This window comes from Suricata suricatta, chromosome 15 (assembly GCF_006229205.1).
Source record: "Suricata suricatta isolate VVHF042 chromosome 15, meerkat_22Aug2017_6uvM2_HiC, whole genome shotgun sequence".
NCBI lineage: Eukaryota > Metazoa > Chordata > Mammalia > Carnivora > Herpestidae > Suricata > Suricata suricatta.
The window spans coordinates 62,326,999-62,354,949 of record NC_043714.1 but is presented as its reverse complement, the minus strand read 5'-3'; the positions used below and the strand labels follow the sequence as shown (position 1 = coordinate 62,354,949).

Sequence of the window (27,951 nt, the reverse complement as noted above, 5' to 3'; positions counted from 1 at the left end):
TATATATGGAAGTTGAGAATCTGGAAATAGATTGCCATAAAATTTTTCTTAGAAAGTCTTGTTATACTACACCCATCTAAGATGTAGCTGTTCGTTATAAAAATAATACACCTGGGGCGCCTGGGTGGCTCAGTCGGTTAAGCTTCCGGCTTCGGCTCAGGTCAGATCTCACGTTCGTGGGTTCGAGCCCCGCATCGGGCTCTGTGCTGACTGCTAGCTCAGAGCCTGGAGCCTGCTTCCAGTTCTGTGTCTCCTTCTCTCTCTGCCCCTCCCCCTCTCATGCTCTGTCTCTCTCTGTATCAAAAATAAATAAAACATTAAAAAAATTAAAAAAAATAATAATACACCTACTCAAAAGTGTAGGTATTCCTTTTTCAAACATCCTTAATATAGGTACACTGAGGAAAGTGGTAACAAACCATTCATATCACTTAATGTTTTATGAAATACCTGTCTAAGTCTTAACACAAATGCTTGTGGTTTAAATATCCTTGTTTTGTTGTGAACCAGCGAAATGCTCTCAAAGCAAAATTAAATGACAGAATGTCTCAATAAAACAAAAAGAAACAACTGGGTAAAGCCAGCCAATGGGGGGCGGGGAGTATATGAATTGTTGCAGGTTTTTAAAAATACTGCCTATTTTACTAAAATTATCAATCTTCAAAGTAGTATAGCATGTAATTAGAAACTTGTTAGGTACTTTGGCCTTTTTATGTGAAAGTAACCTTTATATGATTTCAGAGAGATATTTATGAACTTTTGAATACTTTATGACAACCTTTGTAGCTCATAAAGCAGCCCACTAAGAAACTAGTCCACTGAGCAATAATAAAGTTACGTAGAGCGCAATGGTTTTTACAACAGATTAACATACATAAACAGTTTTTGAATTCAAGTGTTGCATCATCTGGGTGAAACCGTGAAAGGGATGGTAATAACTCCTTTTTGTCATGCAAGCCCAAATTATAGTTCTGATAGTCCAGTTATTTTAAAGTTGTTGCCAGTGGTTGTATGGCAGGTAATGGTTTGTGTGTGTGTCTTTCTGATTTCTGTAGCCTTAAAATAAAAGAGTATTTAGTGTAATGAACTATTACAACTTTTTGTCAGTAGTGGAAAACTTTAGTCCCTGGAGTACTTGCTATGAAATAGAGCTACAAACCATCACTAAACCATAAATTAGCCATTTCATAGACATTGCTGATAAATTTGTTTATCATGAAATGATTACTTAGTTTAGATACTATTGTAGTTTCTTGGGGAGATGCAGAATGATTCTGTGTAAAAAGCAGTTTTTACAAACATGTAATCAAAGACAACTGTTAGGAGAAACTTAACTAGAGATTTTGACTGAAGAAAAACTTAGATGGCTTTCTTAATTTTTCTTAAAGGATGGGACTTCAGTTAAGGAAGTTGAAACCTACCACCAGACACGTGCTTTAAGGTCTTTGAGAAAAAATGCACAGAATTCTTCAGATTCTAGTTTTGATAAGAATATGGAAATAACAGAGAAACCTGCTAATGGAAGGCATTTTACAAGGTAATACAAGATGGTTGAATTCCAATTCAAAATAGTTTTAAAGTAACTTAGGATTTGTATTAAATTTTTAAGTGTATTCTTGACCAGTCATCAAAATTCCAGGGTTGTAAAATGTAATTTATTTGAAATGAAATTGCCACAAATGAATATGTTTGAATTGAAATTTTAATATGTACCAGGGTTGTTTTTATTTTCTTGTTCAAAGACAATATTTGTGATATGTGTGAGTGCAGCTGACAAAGTTGCTTGAAACTACTTGAGTATCTTTGTGACTTTTTAAGTTGCTTATGATACGTGGTTTTGTTTCATACTTACTCAAAGCCTTTATTCAAAATAGTAATTATATTTATATTTGCTTGCTATCAAGTATTTCATGAATTCTGAGTTATTTATGAATTTGTGTTAGTATGCTTCTAGAGCAGTCTTCACATAGGAGATGGAACATGATTTTTTTTTTTACTTGTCTAAGGTGACTAGATACTTAATACATGTTTAAATTTCATTTCTCAAGAACCTATCCTCAGGTAGGTGGCATGAATTCCATTTTAATATTCAAGGAATTTTTAGTGAATTTTTAGATAGGTGATTCGGGGAACTTGGATTTGTTTGGTTTGGGGCAGATTTAAATTTCATTAGCTAAAAACTTCACTTTTCTTCCTACTTTGGTGGACCTAACATAAATGAGTGGGAAAGTGCCAATTAGAATAAATTTCTTTTGATGAAATAGTTGTTTTATATATTAATTCTTCTCATAAATTTCTCATAATGACTTATAGGACTAGAACCCTCCTACTCATAAGTAGATTTTGATTATTTTATGTAGCAGATTTTCCAGATAAGTGATATCATGCCCTTTTAAGGTTGCTTTTTGTTACTGTTTTTTTGTTACTTTTATTTAAATAGTCTTTCATTACATATTTTAAAATTTGCATCCATTTTTTCATCCATTATTTATGGCATGTTTGCTACTGTATTTCATGGAATCCAAGATAGCAGTAATTTAAACACTCATTTTGAGACAGTAGAAGAGGAAAAAACACTGAAAGTTAAACTATGACATTCCATCAATTTTGACACATCCTAATTTCAGAGATGTTAAAGTAGAGTGAGAAATGTACAACTTACAGGATTGAAATACAATTTAAACTACCCTACTATTTCTGAAGCTTCAGGTCATCTTGGGGTGAGGGGAGTGGCCCTTGGATTCTGTGTGAGAATTTTAAGTTTTATTTCATGTTCTGAAGAAAAAGTAAACATTCTGCATCATCTAAATTGCTACCTTACTGAGAATAGTCATAAAATTTCAGGCCCTACATTTGTATTTACAACTAAGTTGGCACTAACTTGTACTGCTTGAGTTATCTCAGGTTCATGAGATTAAAAAATGATCTGACCTTAATACATAAATGATGTTTTGAAGGGAAAGCCATGGATGTGATGTCATGACATGCTGTTGAAATGAAGGTTTGAAATACTTCAATAAGAGAAGTGGATGAATTAAGTCGTGACATACAAGAAACCAAACAAGAGAAACTGATAGCGGTCTATACCACATTCACACAGCAAATGGCTATTTTATTGCAGCAAACCTCATATTAATATTTTTGTTACTCGTTGGTTTCATAGTTTTATTTGTATAAAATATAAATAAATCTATGTCTAGTTTGGCTTGTACGTAATCAAAAAAATTTAATGTTGGAAGTCCTCAAAGTCTTTATCTTTAAAAAATCTTGTACCTTATTCAAGTTGTGAAGCATTGTGCTGGACTTTATGTTCAAAAGGCATTAAAGCAATGTTTTAAAATAGGTACTTTTTAAATCTGGATTTAAAGATGAGTGACTTAGTATTTTTAAATTTGATTCCTTCTAAAATATATTGAATTACTGTCTTTTCAAATTGTTTTTAAATAACAACTTTATGGAGATAAAATTCACATACCATAAATTCTCATACTATAAAACTTTTAAATGCCTAATTCAGTGGTTTTAGAATATTCACATTATTGTGTCACCATCGCTACTGTCAATCTCAGAACATTTTCATCACCCCAGAAAGAAATCCTGTTATATTATCTTCCACCTCCTTCTCCCTCCCCACTGGTCCCTTAGGACCCATTAATCTACTTTCTATCTCAGTGGATTTGCCTATTCGGGACATTCTGTATAAATGGAATCATTTATAGCCTTTTGCATCTGGCTTCTTTCACTTGGTATGATGTTTTGAAGGTTCATTTTATTGTAGTACCCATCAGCACTCCATTCTTTTTATTCCTGAAGAAGATTCCATTGTATGAGTATATCATGTTTTATCTACTCATTAGTTGATGGACATCTGGATTGTTTCTACTTTGTGGCTGTTATGAATGATACTCTGAACATTCATGTTCAGATTTTGTGTGGACATAGGGTTTTGATTGTTTAAGGTATATACCTAGGAGTGCATTGCTGGGACATTGAGGAACTGCTGAACAGTCGGCTAAAGCAGCTGTACCATTTTATATTCCCCACCAGCAGTGTATGAGAGTTCCAATTTCTCCACATCCTTGTCAACACTTGTCATAGTCGTCTTTTTTTGGTTTTAGCCATTTCAGTGGGTGTGAAAGTATCTCGTTGTGGTTCTCATTGCATTTCCTGGATGGTTAATAGCATTAAATATCTTTTCATGTGCTTATTGTCCATTTACATGTCTTCTGAGGGGAAGAACTTCGATCTTAATCTCTGTAAGATCATTATTACAAAGACTTATTTTACATAGTGATAACATCAGGATCTGTTTGTATAAGACTTAGATGAAGCGGCTGTTGAATTTTGCTTTATATAGTTTCCTGTTTCTTATTCGGGTGACCCTTTTGTCCCTTGATAGTTTGCCTGACTGTAGTAATCTCTTTACTTCCTTTCTGTGTACCTCCATCTCTTTTGTTTTCTATCTAAGGCTTAAAGACCAGGGGACCAAGACTGTTAGACTAATAGAGAGAGATTTGAGTAACTGTACCTTGAGGGCAGGATGTATATTTCTTTGGTCCTGGAGTTCTTAACTATGGTCCAGTAATCATAGTTTTCAGGGGACACATGAAGCCTCTGAAAGAATGTATAAATTTACATGTGTATATGCAGTTTTCTAGGTAGAAAAGATCCATAGCTTTTATCAGATTCTCAGGGGTTGAGAAAAGTCCAGACACCTGTTTTTCTAAGTAGTTTCACTGGAACACAGCCATGCCCATTCATTCTGTCTGTGACTGCTTTACTGCTTCAGTATTAGAATTGTTTTGTGAGTAGTTATGACAGAGACTATGGCTCACAAGCCTAAAATATTTACTATCTGTTTAAGAAAAAGTTTATCAGCCCCTGCAAGCAGAAAGGTGCTCCCATTTCCCAACAGGCCAAAAAAAAAAAAAAAAAAAGAGAGAGAGTGAGAGAGAGGGAGGGAGAAAGGGGAGCGAGAAAGAGGGGACACAAGGGGAGGGGGACAGAACATTGTCTTATAATTGTGTTCCTAGCGTTTAATAGGGACTGATGTAAAAGTGTAGACATGCATGGTATGGATGGAGGGGTTCCTTAATGAGAAATGTTTATGAGCCTGTAAACAAGCTATCCTTGACCTGTTGATGGATTGCTCAAAATGTTTTTATTTTGTTCTTGGTTCTTATCAAAAGAGATAATGAATTAGTGATGACTTACATTGTTGTGAGGACACATGATTTAACTCTTCTAGAAGGATAAGATGGTTCCATTGTAAAGTGTCACATTTGAAATCCCATGTGTATAATTAGCCCACTTGCAAATAACTTGACATACAGTTGATTAATAGATGTAGCTATTCCAGAAAATTGAGTCCCTAAAAATAAGTTAATGAGACAAACTCTTTGCTCAGTGGATTTTGGAAAAAATATGAGGAGAGGGTACTTTTTTTTTAAGCCTTTGAAAGTATTTTTTTCCCAATTCAGTAGATTTCTGTGTGCTAGTATGTAAGTGAGATATCCGATTCATAAGTGGGAATGTTTCTGCATGTGAATGATAATGCATGTCATAAAGATTGTAGCCAGCAAATGTTTTAGAAGGAAATTAACATATTGCTAAGGGACATTAGTTCTGTTTATGATTACACATATCTCAAGGATGTGTGATAACTATATCCTGGTGATATAAAACACATGGTCTTGCTTTTGCTCAATACTTATAATTTAATTATACCTAAATACGTAGGCTAATGATATAATTTCTTGTTTTAAGTAAGATACTTGGATTTGATTAATTCTGTTTAAGAGTTCGTGCATGTAACATTGCATTTCACAACAGGGTTCTCAGAGTTTGTTTAGTCATAACTAAACATAAATAAGCATAGATATCCTAAAGCTTTTTCTTTTTCAGTGTTTTTTAGCCTTTTAAGTATCTTAGTATTCTCTAAGCTGATTTAACTTTTTATCCTGTTTTTTAGTATCATAAAATATGGGACTTAAGATTATGTCAACTATTTTTGATCACTTAATTTTTTCTTAATATAGGCAACTGGCTAGACAGCAGGCTAATAAAAAAGAAGAGTGCAAAGAAGGTAAGTAATGTTAAAGTCATTTCAGATTTAAAACCTATAGTTCATATTTTGTGTATAAATGTATTGAGGTTCATACAGTAAACTGTACATATTTAATGTATACAGTTTGGTTTGACATAAGTGTGCTGTGAAACCACCACCACAATTAGATAGTGAAGGTAACTATCACTGCCAAAAACTTCCTCAGACCTCTGTATAATCACACCCAGCTCCTCTCCAGGCTTTCCACACTTCCAAGATTCCTGATCAATCACTAGTCTGCTTTCTATCACTATAATTATCACTATAATATAATATAATTTATATCACTATATAATCTTCTAGAGTTTTATGTAAATGAAATTATGCAGTATGCACTCTTTGTCTGGCTTTCTTTTAGTATAATTACTTCTGAGTATCATCCATGTTGTTGGTGTACAACAGATGTTAATTTGGTACATTTATATATTGCAAAATGATTACTATCACAGTTTTACCTAACATCAGCATCATGTCATATAATTATTTCTTTTTTGTGGTGAAAACATTTCAGATCTACTCTCTTAGCAACTTTGAACTGTATAGTACAGTATTATTAAACTATAATCTCTATACTGTACATTAAATCCTCAGAACTTATTTATTTTATAGCTGGAAATGTGCATTCTGAACATTTCCCTTTTTCTCTCATATCCCAGTGCTTGCTACCATCCTAATCTCTGTTTCTATGATTTTGCCTTTTTTTAGATTCTACTTATAAGTGATATTACACAATATTTGTCTTTCTCTGACTTCTTTCACTTAGCATAATGCCCTCAAAGTCCGTCCATGTTGTTGCAAACCAGATATTCTTCTTTCTCATGACTGAATAGTATTCTTTTTTTTTTTCAGACAGCTAGTATTCTTTTATGTAGGTATATTTTACATCTTCTTTATCCATTCATCCATTGATGGACACTTAGGTTATTTCCCACAATTTGTAATTCATCTTTTGGTGGACATTTGGGTTGTTTCCAGTTTGGGGCTATCACAAACCTGCCTTGAACACTTGTGTACAAATCTTTGTATTATATATCTTCCCTTATTTCTGGAGAGTGGAATGGCTGGATCATATGGTAGGTGTATGCTGTAATTTTGTTTTTGTTTCCTAATATTCTTAAGAAAGGTAAGTTCAAGATACTCTGATTTTTGTTATATGAAAGTGTAGCTATTGAGTTGTTCATTTTAGAACTGTTTTATAAATGCCATTATTTAAAATCTTTCCATTTACTTTTATTTACACATCTTGAAGACAAAGTGATTCCAGTTACTCGGTCCTTGAGGACTAGAAACAATGTTCCAACTAAAGAACGTTTGCATGAAAAGAATAGTGATGTTGAAGTTCGCCGCAGTTGTAGGATTCGAAGTCGTTATGGTAGTGTGAACCAGTCTGTGCTGTTTGACAAACTTATAACGAAGTAAGTAAAAATTATTTAGATCAAGATGATTTAGATGGCATAATTTGTTGTTGGGGGAGGATCATAAATTTCAACTAGTCTGAGTATTTAATGCATTCAGCTGTACAAAGCAAAAGGGAGAATGATTATTAGAAGACTTTGAATAATTCTATATAGGTCTTTAATTCTTGGAAGGAAATTTTAGAATATCTTTACATAAGTAAGTCAGTGCCTTGTAGAGATTTAAAATCCCAGCACTTAAAAAATAGAATGGGAGAAAAATCAAGCTTTTAAAACTATACCACTCTTTTGTAGTTTTAGCTTATATTTATGTCAATTTTTTTAAAGCACTGCTGAAGCTGTACTTCAAAAAATGGATGACATGAAGAAGATGCGTAGACAGCGAATGAGGGAACTTGAAGACTTGGGAGTGTTTAATGAAACAGAAGAAGTAAATATATCCTTCCTCACTCTGGAACATTAGTAATGCAACATTGTGTGTCAGCTGTACTTCAGTAAAAAAGAATATCTCCTTCCATTTCACAGCTGATTTAGTGATCTCCAGCATAACCTTTTTTCTGTAATGCCTGTCCGTCTTTTGAGTATATTATTCATTGTTTTCAGCATCTTTAAACTGTTAAGCATTTGTTTGCTTAGTCACCAGATATTGCTGGAGTTTTAAGAGTTTATAGCTATAAATATCTTCATTTTATTAAGATAGGAAGGTCCTAGTGAAATTTTAAAAATAAATATGCTAAATGTTAATGACTTCTGTTTAAACATTTTTAGGAAAATCTTAATATGTACACAAGAGGAAAACAAAAAGGTATTCAAAGAACTGATGAGGAAACAACTGACAATCAAGAAGGCAGTGTGGGTTAGTCTTCTGTTGTACTTCTGGGTTTGAATTTCAGCACTTTTTATTTAGTAGACTATAGCCCTTTTATTCAGAAAGCTATGATGTTATTGATATTTTGTGAGAGATCAAAGGATTGGTCATAATTTAAAAGTGAGGATGGGGAGGGGTGTCTTGGTGTCTCAGTCGGTTGAGCATCTAACTCTTAATTTCAACTCATGTCATATACTGAGCATGGCGCCTGCTTAAGATTCTTGCTCTCTCTCGCTTTCTCTCAAATTAAAAAAAAAAAAAAAAAGAAGACGTAAAAGTGAGGGCGGGGAGAGCTTAAAATTATAGTATATTTTGTTTGGGAAAGTACTTGAAATCTACAAATCTAAAGCAAATAAACCCGGTTTGCTTATATAATACATTATAGACAATACATCTCTACCTATTTTACTTGAAAGGTGATTAAAATTAAGTTTTGCTTTTCTGTTTAGGAAATAAAACTGTAATTTATTAGAACTTGAGTAAAAACCAGTTTTCTGAGATGCATTTTAAATATTTGGTGAGAGTGTTTTACATTTGTTTAAGTAAATTATTTGAGTTATGCTCTGTGTAGCTCAGTGACAGCCAGAAGGTCTGGATGGAATTTAAAACTTAAGTTTAAAAGGCAAAAGTTGGGGTGCCTGGGTGGCCCAGTCAGTTGGGCATCCAAGTCTTAATCTCAGCTTAGGTCTTGATCTCTGGGTCATGAGTTCAGACCCTGTGTTGGGCTCTACACTGGGCATGAGGCCTACTTAAAAAATTAAAATTAAGAAAATATATAAAAAGAAAAAAGCTAAGTGAGGAGACATTCTAATTTGTCAACATGTTTAATTAACTTGGACTTAAAGTCACATATTAATGAAATCAGCAGCAATACCATAAACTTTAGTTTGGTACTACTGACAGTACCTTTTAAACTTCTTTCTCTATGTCCTTTTTTCCTTCTTCTAGTTATTTTTAATTCTACAGTTTACTTCATTTTCTAAAATCTTCATTTAATGCTGCAAAAGAAGCATTTCTATGAGCAATCTACAAGTAAATAAATTTTTAAAGGAGGGTCTCTTTCTTTTTCAATTCCACTTTATAAAAAAATTAACATTTTGGCGAGCATCCTGAAAGTAAATGTTTCTTAATTGTAGAATCATCTGAAGAAGGTGAAGACCAAGATGATGAAGATGATGGTGAAGATGAAGATGATGAAGAAGATGATGATGAAGATGAAGAAGATGGGGAAGAAGATAATCAGAAACGATACTATCTTAGGCAGAGAAAAGCTACTGTTTATTACCAGGCTCCATTGGAAAGTAAGTGTTACATATACCTATTCTAGGAGAAGATGTAATTATATTACCTTTATCTTTACTGCCTTTCCTCTATTATTTTTTTCATGTTTTCATTTTGTAGACTATCCATGGCTGCTGTCTTTCCTAAATGTGCAGGAAGTCATTACTTCAAGAAAGTTAGATATTAGCTTTGGCCAAAGTAAATAATAGAGCTGTTTTGGAATTTCATGTCTGTCTTTACTTACTTTAGATGTTTGTAGCTTTTAACTTAGCTTATTTTGTTACTTTGTGTAAGTAAGACTGCTTTTGATTTATGTACAAGTTGTGTTTTAGTCCTAATGAGCATATGTTTGCAGAACTGATAACCAGCTGTTATGCATCAGTCTAATCATAATGGTTGTTTATGGCCAATGTATGTTTTGGTTAGTGGGGTGTCTGTGCTTTACATATTTTCAATAGCAACCCTGCAGGCATAAATGACTTTAATGTGAACAGTAAAACAGTCTATACTAGATATGTACTAGTATTTTCATGGAAGGCAGCACCTTTGTAAGTATTTAGATAAGGAGCAAAATTATCTTCATAAGTACTTATATGTTACATACTTATGATTCTTCTTTTTAGAACCTCGTCACCAGAGAAAGCCCAACATATTTTACACTGGCCCAGCTTCTCCTGCAAGACCAAGATATAGATTATCTTCTGCGGGACCAAGAAGTCCTTATTGTAAACGAATGAACAGGTTTGGTTCTGAAGTACTGATTGATTTATAAAAACATAATTGTGGCTGTGTTAGGTAGGATTCTAGAGTCTTAGGATTGGGTGTATCCAGATAGAATTCTAGAATCCTATATCTGGCGGCAGGGTCCTCTCTGCCTGTAGTGTTCTTATCCCTACCAGCACTGACTAGTTTTGCTTTTGCTTCCATTAATAGGTAGTTGTTAACTACCACGGTAAGGTAGTTTATTCAGTTGTTCCACACTTTAATAATCGAGAGCTACCTTTGCTTCAGTGTTTACTGTATTTCTGGCTTGGTTTAAGTATCTTACATAGACTTTCATTTAATCTTCACATTAAGTTAGAGGGTAGCGTTTAGTCTTGTGTTCACATAATATCACAGACATATTTTCTTACTGTAATGAACATTCTAGGTGACATAGCTTTCTAGACTTTTCATGATGCTGACCATCCTTTTCTGGATCTGGTTTTTCCCCCCAGTTTTTATTTCCACTTTTTTAAAATTTATTTTTCTCAAACAGTAAGAAACGTTAATTTTCTTTCACTGTTCAAATTGTTTGAGGGTTTCTTTTCCTTCTACATCCTAACACTTGTTGGTTGTTCTGTCATATTCATATACCAAATAGGTAATTCTTTATTATTTCCTCATTTTCCCAAGTTAAAAAAGGTTTTCTGATTCATTACAACTTTCTGGGTAATAATAACATAGTAGTTCGTGAACGAGAGAGCTTGCTGGTGAAGATTAAAGAGGCATGGAAAAAGGGACATATGTGTGGCAATGGTACTTTTTCCTAATATTAATTTGCTCAGAGGTGAGACTGAAATCCCAGGAGACTTCAACTATTCGAACAGTTCTTGGAAGTCTCCTCATAGAAGCAGACTAATAATGGAAAGCAACACTTCTGTAGATACTGACAAATTCTTTTAGGAAGAATATGAAATACTATATGTGCCCCTGTGTCTATGAATTTCATCTTGAGAGTGTCAGAGTCACAAGCATACATCCTAGATTTCCTGTTTCATCATCCCTTTTCCATACAACCAGAGCCCAGAAGGATGGAGGATCAGGAGGGCACCCTGTCAGGGCTGCCCAAGATATGCACTTGAAAGGAGGCCACAGTATCATTACTTTTCATAGGCCCCTTTGAAATATTGTTAAAGACCAGTATTTTGGTAGGATAAAGAGGATAAATTGTAATGTTCCCTGGAATCCTCACCAAGTATAAGGCCCAGGGCAGCCATCTTGGTTACCTGACTTAAAGGACAAATCTCTATTAGATCTAACAAAAGTGAAAGGCTGGCAGTTACTTTGAGATTAAATTTCTTCTTTCATTTTTAATGGGTGTACTATTCTGGAAGTAACATTTAATGGCTGCCTCTATAGTCACCACCTATAATGATGAATCTTCCACCAGGTAGAAATTCTTTTTTTCTCCTTTGGTGCTCAAGTTCCCATATTTGGTTCACAGAGTCTGCCCTTTATTTATGTGAAGTGTCTCAAAGCTCTTTGGGTGCAGGATTTTTTTCTTTTTACTCCAATTATTTAACAAATGTTTGAGTACTACTATGTGCTAAGCATTATGGATATAAAAATGACTTAAGTCAGGATTCCTGCCCTTAGATCTCATAGACTAGTGGAAGATTTTGGACATATTTATTTTTTTATGTATTTATTTATGTATTTATTTATTTTTTATTTGCATGTAGTTTACACATGATGTTACAATAGTTTCAATTATACAACATAGTGATTCAGCAACTGTATATGTTATACTTTGGTTACCACAAGTGTAGCTACCATATGTTACCATACCAGTGCTATTAAAATAGTACTGATGATATATTCCCTATGCTATACCTTTGTTCTTGTGACTTACGCATTCCATTACTGGAAGCCTGTATCTCCCACCCCTGGTCACCCATTTTGCCCATCCCCCCATACCACCTCCCCCAACCCTCCCCCACCTTTGTCTGGCAACCGTCAAGCTTGTTCTCTGTACTTACTGGTCTGATTCTGCTTTTTGTTTGTTTATTCCTTCTGACACACTTAAATTAAAGTATGAACTAAGATATTGAAATTGTACCCCGAGTCACATTATTTGACTTAATGACTAGTTTTGGTTTTGATAGCTTTGTAAATTGTTTTCTTTTTGACAACCGTTTTATTGAGATGCAATTCACATGCTGCACAGTTCACCCATTTAAAGTGTACAGTTCAAGGGCTTTTCGTATTTTCACAGTTGTGCAGCTATAACCACAAACAATTTCAGAACATTTTTCTTGCCTCAGAAAGATACCCTGTACTCTTTTTGTTGTTGTTGTTCCCCTCCTTCCACCCACCATCCTGTACTCTTTAGTTATCTCCAGTCCCTCCATCCTCCCCAGCCCTGAGCAACCACTAATCTTCTGGCTCTCTAGACTTTCCTATTCTGGGCATTTCATATACATGGTCTCTTTAGTGATTGGCTTCTTTCACTTGGTACATTTTCAAGGGTCATCCACATTTAGCATGTATCAGTACTTCATTCTTTTTTATTGCCAAATAAGATTCAATTATATAAATATACTATATTTTGCATATCCATTTATCAGCTGATGGACATTTGGGTTATTTCTACTTTTTGGCTACAGTGAATAATGCTACCATGAACATTTGTGAACAACTTTTTGTGTGGACGTATGTTTTCACTTTCTCTTTGGTATGTACCTAGAAATGGAATTGCTAGATCAAATGCTAACTGTATTTACTGTTTCAGGGAATTGCTAAATTATTTTCCAGAACGACTGCTTTATTTTACCTTCCCACAAGCAATGTATGCAGGTTCCAATTTCTCCACATCTCAGCTATTAATATCTGACCTTTTGAATGTAGCCCTTTAAATGATTTTTTTTCTAACACTTGTTACCAAGGTGGTGTGAACATTTCTTCCCCTTTAACAACCGTACTGGTCATTTTGCTCAGCCTTTTTTATTTTTTCTTAAAGAAACCAGCTTCTGTTTATAGTTCATGTCCTACTTCACCTACTTAGGCATGGGACCAGAGACCACATCTAAAGAATCATTTGGGCATTGCTCTTGGTATCCACGGCAAATGGTCGGAAAACCTTGAGACCACAGTGCAGGATCTTCCAAGAGTCTCCGGCATACCTACCATAGCTTAGGAGCCAGGGCTTCAGGAACGCTGTCTTTACGCAGGATTTTCTTTCTAATGATTAGTAACCTCTCCTCATTTAAGGTTTATTCTGTAGTTTCAGTCTAAGAATAACAGTTTCTGGAACAGGCCCCGTCCCTTTGAACATGAAGGTAACATAAGACGACCGTTGCTTCACCAGTATCCAAAGTGCCCCTTACCTGTTGTCAAGGTGCTAGAATTGACAACTCTAAACACTGATTAAATTCACAGTGCTGGTCCAGTGCTTGTCTATGCCAAAATTTCACATGTTTTTAGTAAAATGAAAAAGATTGAATGTGGGTATGTGTGTTTAGAATCTTTCTAAAACTGAAAAAAAAAATGGTCTTTCTAGAGTATAGAGTAATTTTGAAGACCCTGGACCCATGACTAGGACTGCTAAGTTTCAGGCCCAGCCTTACCACTTATTACTGAGCTTTTAGCAAGTTACTTAACGTCTCATTTCAGTTTTTTGACCCATAGAATGAGGATGATGATATTAGCTATTTCACAGTAATATGAGAATTAGACGAGTTAATACTTGTAAAGCATTTAAAATACTATTTGCCATGTATCGAGTACTCTATGTTTCCATTGTTATAACTATAATGTTTAAAAAGCTTACTTTTGAGGAGCGCCTGGGTGGCTCAGTCAGTTGGGCATCTGACTTAAGCTCAGGTCATGATCTCGTAACTTGTGAGTTTGGGCCCCACATTGGGCTCTGTACTGACAGCTCAGGGCCTGTGTCTCCATCTCTTTCTGCCTGCCCCCGCTCACACTCTGTCTCTCCTAAAATTAAATAAACATTAAACATTTTTTAAAAGATCCTACTTTTCAAATCAAACATTGGAAAATTTATGTCAGTCCACAGGTTTTGTTGTTTGTTTATAACTCTTGGTTTGTGAAATAAACAACTGGAAATCATCAGTGTATATAGAATTTGGATATTTTGAATAGACAACAGTTTGAGGTCTGTCATCATCATTGCCTAATTCTGATATTTTGAGCAAGTTATTTAAACTACAAGCCAGTCACATTGGCCGCAACTCTAAAGTGAGCATGCTCATATGTACCTGTCCAGAGTTCAAATTAAGATTAAATAATGGGATAACATATCTACTACCTGGTACAAGAAGCATTTAATAAATGTTAGTCTTTTTTATTGTGTAGTCTTAATTATGTGAGTACATATTGAATTCACATAGTTATGTGAATTACATGCCTCCAAGTTAGAGATGTTTTGTCATATTAATGGTGTTAATATTAAGTAAAGTAGTCTTTCATATAAAATTGCATACTTGTACTCGATAGTTTTAGTTTCAGGCTGATCATAAGAATAGTCTTGGGCATGTTTGGGGAGGTGGACATTGGAGGATTATTTGCTTATTTAAATATCTGTGTTTCCATAACCCCTTATCCAAAACCCTTGGGGCCATTTGTGTTTCATAATTCAGACTGGGGAGAAGGGGGAATTACAGAGGTGATGTGTAACATTAACACCTCTAGGAGTGTCTGGGCCAGCACTGCCTAGTCAAGTGTGTGATAGCAGAACATACGAATAATCAGAGTAAGTGGGACAAATAGAGACTATGAATTTCCTTTACAACATTTCCTTTTTTTAATGAATGTAATTTATTGTCAAATTGGCTTCCATACAACACCCAGTGCTCATCCCAACAAGTGCCCTCCTGAATGTCCGTCACCCATTTCCCCTCTCCCCCAACCTCCGATCTTCATGACATTTCAGATCCTGCTAAGTAAACAGTAGAAAAACTTATTCTCAGAGTACAATATTCTGGACCTACATTATGGAGATAATAGATTGTGAACCTTTAATATTTCTGGAAATATCTATTTACTATGATTGCACTCTGACTCAGGAAAAGCCCTAGACCCTGAGCCAATGATTAAAGATATTCCCAGCTAGATTGTTTTTCCTATGGCTCTTCTGCAACAATACAAAGATGGAAGTGATTTCAAATATTTTTCAGTATTTGTAGTTTGGCATCTTATTTAGTACTACCAGCCAGTCTAAGAATTTGGTTATATTCTAACTTCCTTTTTGTGAGAAAATTAAGGCTTATATGGGTTAAGTAACGCATCCATATTGACACAGCAATAAGTGGCAGTTGTGAGTTTACAGATGATCATACTGTAGATAAAAGGGCATCTTATTTCTCTATTCCTAGTATTTTTTAACTCTTCTTGATCCTTCTTGGTTTGGATAAACATTCTTCTTTTCTTAAGATTAACATTTCAAAAGGTGAAATTGTATATAGTATAATATTACAAATGTGAAATTATATGTAATATAATATTGAAAATACTTCCTGAAGTTATAGTCCCAAAGAGTTTAATACCCTCTTTTTCCCACCTTTCTCTTTGAGGATAACTGATTTACATCAAGACTAAGAAGTCATGCTGCCTGGACCATATTGTATCATAACGAACATTTGATTGTCAGCTCTATCACACCCACTTATCTCTTTCTCTTCCTCTCAGTTATCGACATTTTTTATTTCCTCCCAAAGATTCAGCCATCAAAGCCTACTTCATTGCTTCAGCAAATGTATTAATTTTATGATAAATCTTTTTGGTTCCTTAGGTATTTCTGATGTTGCATCTTATGCCTCTGTTTTTCCTGCCCTCTTTCGTCATGATTTCAGTTTTCCTCTTTACTTTAGGCGAAGGCATGCAATCCACAGTAGCGACTCCACTTCGTCTTCCTCTTCTGAAGATGAACAACATTTTGAGAGACGGAGAAAAAGGAGCCGCAATAGAGCTATTAACAGGTAAGTCTCATACTGATGTCTTTTAAAACTCCAGGCTTTTTTTTTTAAGTGGTGAGAAGACAATAATTTGGGAGCAGATAACAGCTTGACCAAATTTAAAAATTTGGGTGCCTGGGTGGCTCAGTCAGTTAAGCATTTAGCTCTTGATTTTGGGTTAGGTCATGATCTCACAATTCATGGGATGGAGTCAGGTCCACACTGACAGCACAGAGCCTGCTTGGGATTCTCTCTCTCTCCCTCTCTGCCCCTCCCCCCAGTAAATAAACTCTAAAAAAATTATACAAAAAGTTAATGTATAAACTAGAATGCCATCTTGTTTGAAATATCTGTATTTGAAATTCACAGTAGATTAGAACGTGTTTCTTTTCACACTCATTGTATAGCTCAAAATGGTGCTTAATAAACATGGACCCGAGGAAACTTGAAATTTTTTCCATTTCAAATACATTTTTCTGTTTATAATAATATATTCTTATTGTAGAACTTTTTACAAAAATGGGTTTACTTATTTCATGACTGTCTATAGTATAAAGTTCGTGTAAGTTCATAATAAATTTATAGCAAGGATTATACCCATTTTACAGATGTGGTCAGGGGAGTGAAAAATGAAGTACTTGTATCCTAATAAAATAATATTTTTATAGAGTAAAAACTGCAATGAAGCAATTAGAAACATAAATTGAAAGGGTGTGCAAACCAACCATTCTTTGTATCCTAAGGTCTATTCTTTTATCACATCAGCTCTGTCCTAGTATGGTAGCCACTAGTTCCATGTGGCTATTAAGCACTTGAAATGTACCTAATCTGAATTGAGGAATATTGTAAATTTTTGTAAAAAAATATACTCTTGGATTTCAAAGACAGTATAAGAAGGAATGTAAAATATCTCAATTTTGTAAATATTTACTTTGAATATTAAAATGATACATTTTAGATATGTTGGGATAAGTAAAATGTATCATAAAAATTAGTTCTACTTTTTTCTTTGTTTAGTATATTTAATAGAAAATTTTAAATTACGTATTTGACTTACATTTCATTTTTTTTGGCAGCAGTGAGTTAGATCATCAAAAGCTTACATTATTTAGATTGATGTTTCTTTGCCTTCATTCATAGAAATATACATCTAATCCTGTAGTTTTTATATAATGCAGTTAAATTTTTATTAACAATTATTTGAGAGGGGTTCCCGGGTGGCTCAGTTGGCCAGCGTCCAATTTCAGCTTAGGTCATGATCTCACAGTTCCTGGGTTCAAGCCCTGTGTTGAGCTCTGCACTGACAGCTCAGAGCTTGGAGCCTACACAAGATTCTTTGTCTCCCTATCTCTGTCCCTCCCCCACTCATGCTCTGTCAAAATTAAATAAACGTTAATAAAAAAGTAAAAGAATTATTTGAGAAATACTGTTTAAAAAGCCACAGTTGAAAACGTGTCCATCTTAGATTTCACAGTATAAATTCCTTGTGGAGTCTGGAGATAGCAATACTTGTCACTTGGAGTGAGTTGGTGTGCTTTTACTTGTGTTCAGTTGTAGTAGTATTTCTTTGCTTAGGCATTCCAATGTGTCACTCCATCTATAAAACAAGCAGGTACTTCTAGGTATATTTTTTATAATCTGTGACTGTTTTGAAAGTAGTTAGGAAGGTAGTCATTCATTCTTGTTTAAGATGGTTGATGTGGATGCAGATGCCTAGTGGACTATGAATATTTTGATGGAGAGGTCCTGTAGCAGAGTTGTTGCAGGTCTGGAGACACACTGCTTTGGTCTGAGTACAGGAACTGACAATCAGTTGTGACTTTGTGCTTTCTAGTTAATCTTTTTGTGCCTCAGTTTTCTTTTAAGTTTTTTTTAAGTTTATTTAGAGAGAGAGAGAGAGAGCATAAGCAGAGAAGGGGCAGAGAGAGAATCCTAAGCAGGCTCCGTTCTGTCAGCAGTAGAGGCTGATTCGGGGCTCAAACTCATAAACTGCAAGATCATGCCCTTAGCCAAAACCAAGAGTCAGACAATCCACCAGGCACCCCATCAGTTTTCTTTTAAAATAGGAGAAATAATAATACCTACTCAATAGACTGTTTTGAGGATTTAATGAACTATTACATGTAAAACACCTAAAACAGCCTGACAAGTGGTAAATATTCAGTATATGTTAAGCACAAGTTATAAAGTGTATTGATACAGTCTGAATTGCCAACCATGAATTACTTTATGATGCTGTGGCATCTTAAACACTGGAATTTCGTTTGACTATATATCTTTAATAATAAAACTTAAGATAGAAATATTTCTAACATTAAAGTTCTCAACCTATAAAGAAAATGAAGAAGTTGAAATACATAATTTCACAATTGCTCTGATTGAAATTTAACTTGTTTTTAAAAATTATTTTTTATAATGTTTATTTATTTTGAGAGAGAGAGAGAAAGCAAGCAAAGAAGGGACAGAGAGAGGGAAAGAGAGAGAATCCCAAGCAGGCCCAGTGTTGCCAACAGAGAGCCTGATGTGGGGCTCAGATTTACAAACCACAAGTTCATGACCTGGGCAAAACCAAGAGTCAGATGCTTAACTGACTGTACCACCCAGGTGCCCCAACTTGTTTGTAAATTTTTAAGAAAAATGTCCATATTCTGACATGGAATTTGGGGGATAAAGTGAACTGATGGTTGTTTTATTTTTATTTTTGTTATTTTCTGGAAAGAGAGAGAACATGAGTGGTAGAGGGATATAGAATCTTAAGTGGGCTCCATACTCAGAATGGAGCCCAAAGTGGGGTTCGATCCCACAACCTTGAGATCATGACCTGAGCTGAAATCAAGAGTTTGATGTTCTGGGCATCTGGGTGGCTTAGTCAGTTAAGCGCTGGACTTTAGCTCAGGTCAGGTCATGATCTCACAGTTTGTAGGTTCGAGCCCTGCGTCAGGCTCTGTGCTGGCAGCTCAGAACCTGGAGCCTGCTTCAGTTTCTGTGCCTCCCCCCCACCCGTCTTTCTCTCAAAAATAAATTAAAAAAAATTTTTTTAAGTTGGATGTTTAGCCGACTGAGCCACCCAGCAGCCTGATGGGTATTTCTTTTTAATTTTTTTTTAATAGGTGCCTCCCACTAAATTTTCGGAAAGATGAGTTAAAAGGAATTTTTAAAGATAGAATGAAGATTGGAGCAAGTCTTGCAGATGTTGATCCGATGCAGATAGATTCTTCAGTGAGTACTATCTTGTATGCTTGAACATACATACTGTTTGTTTTAGTTTCATTTTAAAGTTAAACACCAGTGTTCCAGTTGATTGTATATGGGTTGAGCATAGTTTAGGAATGGAGTGACATTTTAATTTTGATTCCAAATCTGAGAATGTCCATGTTTCCCTTCCATTATCAGGTACGATTTGACAGCATTGGTGGCCTGTCTAATCATATTGCAGCTCTAAAAGAGATGGTGGTGTTTCCATTACTTTATCCAGAAGTCTTTGAAAAATTTAAAATTCAACCTCCGAGGTAATTTAATGCATTTTATTTTAGCCAAAATATGGACTGGGCTACTGTTGTCCAGAAAGATAACACTTTTCCAGTGAAATTTTTTAGGTCTATAATAATTTTATCATCCTTTTCTGGGTACTTTGAATAATTTTACTTTCTTAATATTTAACTTGAAAAATGATTTCAAAATTAATTCTCCACAAAAAGAAAAATAATTTCCAGTGCTTTTCATATAGTGAAATTTCTCTCACATATACTTTTAGTTTTTTCTTTCACTTTTATAATTTTGTTTCAGGTTTGTATCAAAGTAATATATGTGCATAATTTTAATACTTTTTAAAGTTTTTATTTATTTTGAGAGAGAAAATGTGCAAATGGAGGGCGGGGGGTTGGAGAGAGAAACCAAGCAGGATCCGTGCTGGCAGCACAGAGCCCAGTGCAGGGCTCAGCCTCACAAACCCTGAGATCATGACCAGAACCAAGATCAAGAGTCAGACACTTAACCGACTGAGCCACCCAGGCACCCCATACATAATATAAAATTTACATGGTACTGTCTTACAGAGGAAAAAATGACAGTGGTAGTAGTCCCCCCCTCTGCTCTTCCTCCTCCAGTTCAATACCCACTTTCCAGTACCAACTGCTTTCAACTCCTTTAGCTATTAGGTATTTACCAATATATTTTTTAATAATATGCTAATACTACAATTTTTGTTTTCTTCTATTTTAGACAGAATCTGTAGGCTTCTAACATGAACAGTGACTATTTGGTTCTTTTGCTTTCCCCACTCTCCATATATACACATTTTTTTCCCCATCCTCATATACTCCCAGGAGCTTCTTTATGCACAATTGCAATTGTTGAATCAATTTTCAGCGTGTGCTTTATGATTATGTAAATACTTTTTTACAGCTGAGCCATAGATAGTATATCGTGACTACATTTTCTCTCTTTTACAACCCTACTCTTTCTCATCACCTTTAATACTATTTATGTGTGGGTGGGGTTTTTTGTTGTTGTTCTTTAGAGTTTTTAAAAATAATTGTATATGCTTATCAGTTTATCCACAGAGTTTTCTAGAGATAAAACTCTTCAGTGCTCACTTCAGTGGCATATAAACTAAAAAAGCTCTTTCATACAGTTAACCATATCAAATAATTTATTGATTCCTCATTTTTCTAGTAGATCTGGTTGGAGCTTTTATTCTCTTGCCTCCTTCAAGAGGGGTTATTCAGGGTTATTCTTAGTCTTGTAGCACAACTGCATTCTCCGTGAGTCAACCTAAGACCCTATTTTAGTATTATTATTTTTAAGATTTTTTAAAAATTATTTTTAAGTAATCTATGTACCCAACATGGGGCTCAAATCCACAAGAGTTGCATGTGCCACTGACTAAGCGAGCCAGGTGCCCCTACAATCTTTTTTTTTTTAAAATAGCTTATTGTCAAATTGGCTTCCATACAACACCCAGTGCTCTTCCCCACAAGTGCCCTCCTCCATTACCACCACCCCCCTTTCCCCCTCCCCCTTCAACCCTCGGTTCCTTTTCAGTATTCAGTAGTCTCTTGGGTTTTGTGTCCCTCCCTCTCCCCAACTCTTCTTCCCCCCTTCCCCTCCCCCTGGTCCTCCATTAGGTTTCTCCTGTTCTCCTGTTAGACCTGTGAGTGCAAACATATGGTATCTGTCCTTCTGTGCCTTATTTCACTTAGCATGACACCCTCGAGGTCCATCGACATATTTCATTCTTTCTCATTGCCATGTAGTACTCCATTGTATATATATACACCACATCTTCTTGATCCATTTATTAGGCTCCTTCCATGATTTGGCTATTGTAGAAAGTGCCACTATGAACATTGAGGTACATGTGCCCCTATGCATCAACACTTCTGTATCCCTTGGGTAAATCCCTAGCAGTGCTATTGCTGGGTCATAGGGGAGTTCTATTGATATAACTCAAAGTCCTCGAAGTCAGTATCTAGTCAGGGTCCCCCCTCCCCCAAAGACAAATCCTCCAGTCTTCTCTTGGAAGCTTATAAGCTTGGCTGCCAGCTTAGTGGTAGGCCTGAGCAGGCATTAGTAGTCTCCTCTTCAGTATGGAATTTTTAACTTAATTTAATCTGCAGCATCTCATCTTATGCTATACCAGAAAGTAAACTATCCAAGCAAGTTGCTTGCATAGAGTAGTAAAAGGGATCAGGGTGGTCTCACTGGTTTTTTGTTGTTGTTTGTTCTTTTTAGTTTATTTTTTTAGACTGGTAAGCTTTGTTCCTTTTCCATTATAAAAGTTATGTACTGTACATTAATCACAGTTAAACATTGGTAAATTTAAAAAATTTTAACTAGAAACATATTAATAAAGTAATAGCATTTGCTTTTTAGAAGAATCATTGGAAGCACCTAGTTAAAGTAATTTAGTAAATGGGGAGAGGGCTGCCATTGCGACCTAGCCTGTCACTTGGTTTTTCCCTCTTCACCCTGTCTGCATCTTTCTGATTGGTGCTTGGACAGGGGACTCACCACTGAGATGGTCAGGAGGGGCCTGAGTGGTCATTTCAGGGACCCAAGACTGTCTGAAGTCACAGGGGAAATGACAGAAAGTTCATCATTGCCATTGCCACAAAGTGATTTATGGCTTTGTTCTTTTCTTAAGCTTCCAATTTGGCTTCATACTGTATTTTGTGTGAGCTTTTATTCCTGAATCTCAAACTCCTTAGGCCTAACCTATTGGCCTCAAAAATACAGGGCTCTTGCATTGCCTGTCTACCTCCTCGTTACTATATATATACTTTTATTTAGAATAGCCATCATGAGTACTTCTCTCCACTCCACTCATAAAATTATAAATAACTATGCTAAAAAAACCCAACAAATTCCAAGAAGCCATCCCAGCATTAAATACAGATATTCCTATTAGTGAAGTAAACCAAATGTTCTTCCTCGCAGCCAAAGAACTTTATGCCAATAACTCAGTTGTAGTTACACTAATATCAAGCACTTATTATAGTTTTTGACATAGTAATTTTGACCATATTTTTTCCCTTACTGTTACCTGATATTGACATTGAAAGAAAAAGTCAAGGGGCACCTGGGTGGCTCAGTTTATTGAGCATCCAACTCGTGATTATGACTCAGGTCATGATGTCACAGTTTAATGAGTTTGAGCCCCGCATCAGGCTATGTGCTGGCAGCATGGAGCCTGCTTGGGATTCTCTTCTCTCTCTCTCCCTGTCTCTCTGCCCCTCACATTCTCTCTCTCTGTCTCTCTCAAATAAAATTAAAAAAATAAAAAGTCGAACTTTTCTTAGATTAAGTTCCATTAATATTTAAAATGCTCTCAAATACTAGTTATTAATAAGAAAAAATACTGCATTATTGTAAAAAAGTAATTTAGTAATTTGGAAAGAAACAACTCTCCCAATTTTTTCCATCTCACCTTCCTTACAACAAACATTTCCTCTGATATATTTATAATTGTATTAAACTGCTGTTTTTGTGTAGTTCGTTCTCTATTTTAATGGCTGAATAATATACCATAATGTGGATGTATCAGTTTTTTTAAATCAATCCTGCTGTTGCTGGCTATGTGGATTTGTTTATTATCATCACAAATATTAATACCATGAATATCTCATTGCTTCCTCTTTGATGCATCCTCAATTCCTTCTCACAAATCACATTGTTAGCTCAGTACACACATTCTTAAATTTTTTCCTGCCTTCATTTTTGTATGTCGACATTTTCATTTGTTTGTATTCCACTTGTTTGGTGTTTTAACGGTTGCTTTGGTTTTTTTCTCTCTCTCTGCATTTGATCATGTACATTTCTTATTATTTTTTAATATCTTATTCTTTTTTACTGTTTATTTTTGAGAGAGAGAAAGCACGTGCATGCACATGCTCACAAGGGGTAGAGGCGCAGAAAGAGGGAGAGAGAATCTCAAGCAGGCTCCACGCTCAGCTCGCAGCCCAGTGGGAGACTTGCTCTCACGACCGCAGGATCACAGACTGAGCCAATATCAAGAGTCAGATGCTGAACCGACTGAGCCATCCAGGCACCCAGCTTTCATATTTTGTTCTTAACTTCTAATAGATTTCATCTATCATGTGTGAATTTTTTCTGCCATTTCTGCTTTTCTGAAATCTTCCTTAATGTTTCTTTTCAAGGGCAGTTATATGGTAGTCTGAAATTGATTATTTCATGTTTCTTTGGTAGCACTTAATCCATGACATAGTCTATTTCTATACCGTTTTTACATTTCTAACAAGAATTATGAGTATAGGGGCGCCTGGGTGGCTCAGTCAGTTAAGCTTCCAACTTCAACTCAGGTCATGATCTTGTAGTTCACAAGTTCAGGCCTCACATCAGGCTCTGTGCTGACAGCTCGGAGCCTGGAGCCTGCTTCACATTCTGTGTCTCCCTCTCTCTCTGCGCCTCTTCCACTCACACTCTCTTTCTCTCAAAAATTAATATGAAAAATAAGTTTTTTTAAATTTGGGATATAGCCCATTTGTTTAGAATTCTATTCTAAGCAATAAATAACTTCAGAAATAAATGAAAAATTATAGGTTACCCCATGACAGTAATGTCACCATAAGTGATTTCAAATTATTAACATTGTCCTAGTCCCTAGCTCCCAAACACCAATTATCTCTGAAAGCTCTCTCTCTTTTAGTTTCTCTTCTGTTCATTCCCAACATGTTTTCTTATACAACTTCTGGTGTTGTTACTGGCACTGAGTCCAAAGATTGTAGATAAAATCTGTTCTTTCCCCTGGTAAGTCACAAAAGTAAACTGTCAAGTCTTGTTAAGCCTGACTTCTATCCAAGGTAAAGTAATATGATGGGCATGATGAATGAATAAGAGAAAATATATTTGGGGACACCTGAGTGGCTCAGTTAATTAAGAGCTGACTCTTGATATCATCTTGGGTCATAAATGAGGCCCCTGTGGGGCTCCATGCTGAGTATGGAGCCTGTTTGGAATTTTCTCTCTCTCCTCTCGTCCCCTGCTCACAAACATGCATGTGCTCTCTCAAGATAAATAAACTTTTAAAAGAATATATGTTTCAAATAAAGAATTTTACTTCCTTTCAATGTTAATTTTGTAGTATCAGTATTTTTAGGTTTTAAATTGTGCTTTGTGGATTGAAACAATAGTTCAGTTGTCTTTATTCACTAATAGCATTCATGAAATTAGTTTCTAATTTTGTTTAAATGTCTGTGTTTTAATATAGTACTAAAATAATACTTACTCTTCTGTAGAGGTTGTTTGTTTTATGGCCCACCTGGAACTGGAAAAACTATGGTTGCCAGAGCACTTGCCAATGAGTGCAGTCAAGGGGATAAAAGAGTAGCATTCTTCATGAGGAAAGGTGCTGACTGTCTGAGTAAATGGGTAGGAGAGTCTGAAAGACAGCTACGATTGCTGTTTGATCAGGTATGATATTAAAATTTCACTATATAGATCTGTAATCAATGTAGATGTATGTATGTAAGGATTAGATGTCATGCATTAATCACTTTGCAGAACAGTTAGACCAAATATATATTCTTTATTAAGATAATACTGACCTATGATGGACAGTTTTATGGAAAGAAGAGAAAGGAATAAGATCTAAGTTCTTTCGAGTCTTCTGTCTCCTATCCAGAAAGGGGCTGTTAGTCTCATACTTAACAGTAGTGAGTTATGTCTCAGTATGTGAGTTGAAGATTAGTTCTGCCCTAGAGTGGCTTTCAAATTCATATCCCATATTGTGTTGACAGCACATTGTAAGATAAATAGCTAAAGGAAATCATAGGTATATGGCCAGTAGAGTGTGTATTTTGAATAATTCCAGTTGAGAATGCAGAAAATTAAGTTTGCATTATATTTTAGTCTGAGTTCTTAAAATATAGTTCTTTATTGATGTTTATATTTATAAATTAGAAATTCTTGTAAGCAAGTTGGAATAAAAACAAATTAAAATGGTTCATAGTAAGTCTATATATTTGAAGTTTTTCATATTAACATGCAACCATTGGACTTGCTTTCTAGGCTTATCAGATGCGCCCATCCATTATTTTTTTTGATGAAATTGATGGTCTGGCTCCTGTACGATCAAGCAGGCAAGATCAGATTCACAGGTAAAACTTGTTCAATTGCACTTCTGCCTTTCTTCCTGTATTCTGAGCTGTACTGATGTTGCATGAGGGATAGAATGTCAAAATAGTGAAAGATACTTCACAAACCAGCAATTTCCTTTTATTGGTAGAACCCCAATATATAGTACAAAAAGAAAAATGAACCTGTTCTACAGGCATTTACAAGCACAGTATTAAAGTCCTGGTTACAGGTTTAATTCATGATAGAAACTTAAATGCCCACTGGCCAGTGAGGTGCAAGGCAAATGAAATGAGTGAGGGGCTGTGGTTTGGAGTGTGGCTGAGCATCTAATTATAAGAGCATAGCCAGTTGTTTTTATCCCCAACCTATTATTGAATTGCAGAAGCTGACTCAGACTTGAAAAATAAATTTGCACTCTTTATAAAATGTTATATTCAAATTTTTGTGTTAAATATCTTTTACATGTTGCCAACTAATTCAGATCTTTTAAGACACTGCTTTGGCCAAACAAAATATATCTTAGTGCATAACTACTAGTTTGAGATTCAACTATATTAGCCCAAATTTTTAATTTTCAGATGAGAAAACTGCTTCTCCTCTATTTGACAAGCTGACTGCCAAGGTGGGGGCACTTGTCCTTAGTGCCACTACCTGAACTTGAACCTAAATTTTAATCCTAGTTCATCTTCAGTATTTCAGAATCTCTTTTCAGATTGTCTCAAGTATTATCTGTAATTGCTTAATTAATTTTGGATACTCTAAATGTTTTCATGCTTTCATAAATGCCAGTGTTGTTTTTATTGTAAATAATATATAGAGGAACAAGACATAATAATGTGAGTGATAGGTAGGTTTTTTGTTTTTTTAAATACCTAACAATATTTAATGTAGTCTGGAGGCCTTCTTTGACTTGATACTATATACAATTTCACTTGTTTCTCTCAGTAAATTAAACTGATAAGTACAATGGTAAAAATAGTTGTGTCTGAAATAACTTACAGTAATCTTACAGACTTTATATATGACAAATTTCATCATCAGCCATATTGTATTTATTGTGCTGGTAGGAACAAACATATTTAACAATATTACCATTACTTTGCAACCAAAACTTCAGTACTAAGTATGTTTTGGAATAGTTCTAAAAGGAATTAGAGAAATTTTAGCAACAAAAATTATACAGTAATTTGGGAAGCACATGCCTTCTCAAGTACATACATATATTTAATTGAAGGATAGTTGGCATACAGTGTTACTAGTTTAAGGTGTAAAACATGATGATTCAGCAATTCTGTGCATTGAGCTATGCTTCTATGGGGTAAGTGTAGTTATCTTCTGTCACCATACAGCATTATTACAGTGTGGACTATATTCCAATGCTATGCTTCTCATCCCCATGACTTACTTTAAAACTGTAAATTTGAACCCCTTAATCTTCACCCATTCAGCCCACACCCCCAACACCTTTTCCTCTGGCAATGACCACTTCTCTATATTTATGGTTCTGTTTCTGTGGGTTTTGTTTTCTTTTCAAATTCCACATATAACTGAAATCATTTGTTATTTGTCTTTGTATGACTTATTCCATTTAGCATAACATCTTCTATGTTAATCTATGTTGCCACAAATGGCAAGATCCAATTTTTTTACGGCTAATATTTCATTGTTTTTCTATATGGTACGTCGTCTTTACCCATCTATCATCTACTGATGGACAGTTAGATTGCGTTCATAGCTTGGCTATTGTAAATAATACTGCAGTAAACATAGGATTATGTGTATCTTTTCCAATTAGTGTTTTTGTCTTTGGGGGTAAATAAACAGTAGTGGAATTATTGGATTATATGGTATTTTTATGTTTAACTTATTGAGGAACCACCATCCTATTTTCCATAGTGGCTGTACCAGTTTACATTCCCAGGAACAGTGCATGAGGGTTTTCTTCACATCTTTGCCAACACTTGTTATTTCATGTCCTTTGATATTAGCTATTCTGATAGGTATAAGATG

The 27,951-nt window shown here is 35.1% G+C and overlaps 1 protein-coding gene and 1 pseudogene across 1 annotated transcript in view; both read left to right on the top strand.

The window, feature by feature from the left end:
* Window positions 1-27,951, top strand: part of ATAD2 (ATPase family AAA domain containing 2) — a 63,719-nt gene that overhangs the window by 9,146 nt on the left and 26,622 nt on the right. The window contains exons 2-13 of the mRNA XM_029923321.1: window positions 1,389-1,537; window positions 6,039-6,085; window positions 7,356-7,521; window positions 7,849-7,951; window positions 8,290-8,377; window positions 9,526-9,690; window positions 10,294-10,411; window positions 16,261-16,368; window positions 19,455-19,563; window positions 19,738-19,853; window positions 25,101-25,275; window positions 25,873-25,961. Of these exons, the coding sequence (XP_029779181.1) occupies window positions 1,389-1,537; window positions 6,039-6,085; window positions 7,356-7,521; window positions 7,849-7,951; window positions 8,290-8,377; window positions 9,526-9,690; window positions 10,294-10,411; window positions 16,261-16,368; window positions 19,455-19,563; window positions 19,738-19,853; window positions 25,101-25,275; window positions 25,873-25,961 (1,433 nt within the window). The remainder of the gene's footprint in view (window positions 1-1,388; window positions 1,538-6,038; window positions 6,086-7,355; window positions 7,522-7,848; window positions 7,952-8,289; window positions 8,378-9,525; window positions 9,691-10,293; window positions 10,412-16,260; window positions 16,369-19,454; window positions 19,564-19,737; window positions 19,854-25,100; window positions 25,276-25,872; window positions 25,962-27,951) is intronic.
* On the top strand, window positions 22,427-22,850 carry LOC115279433 (annotated as a pseudogene).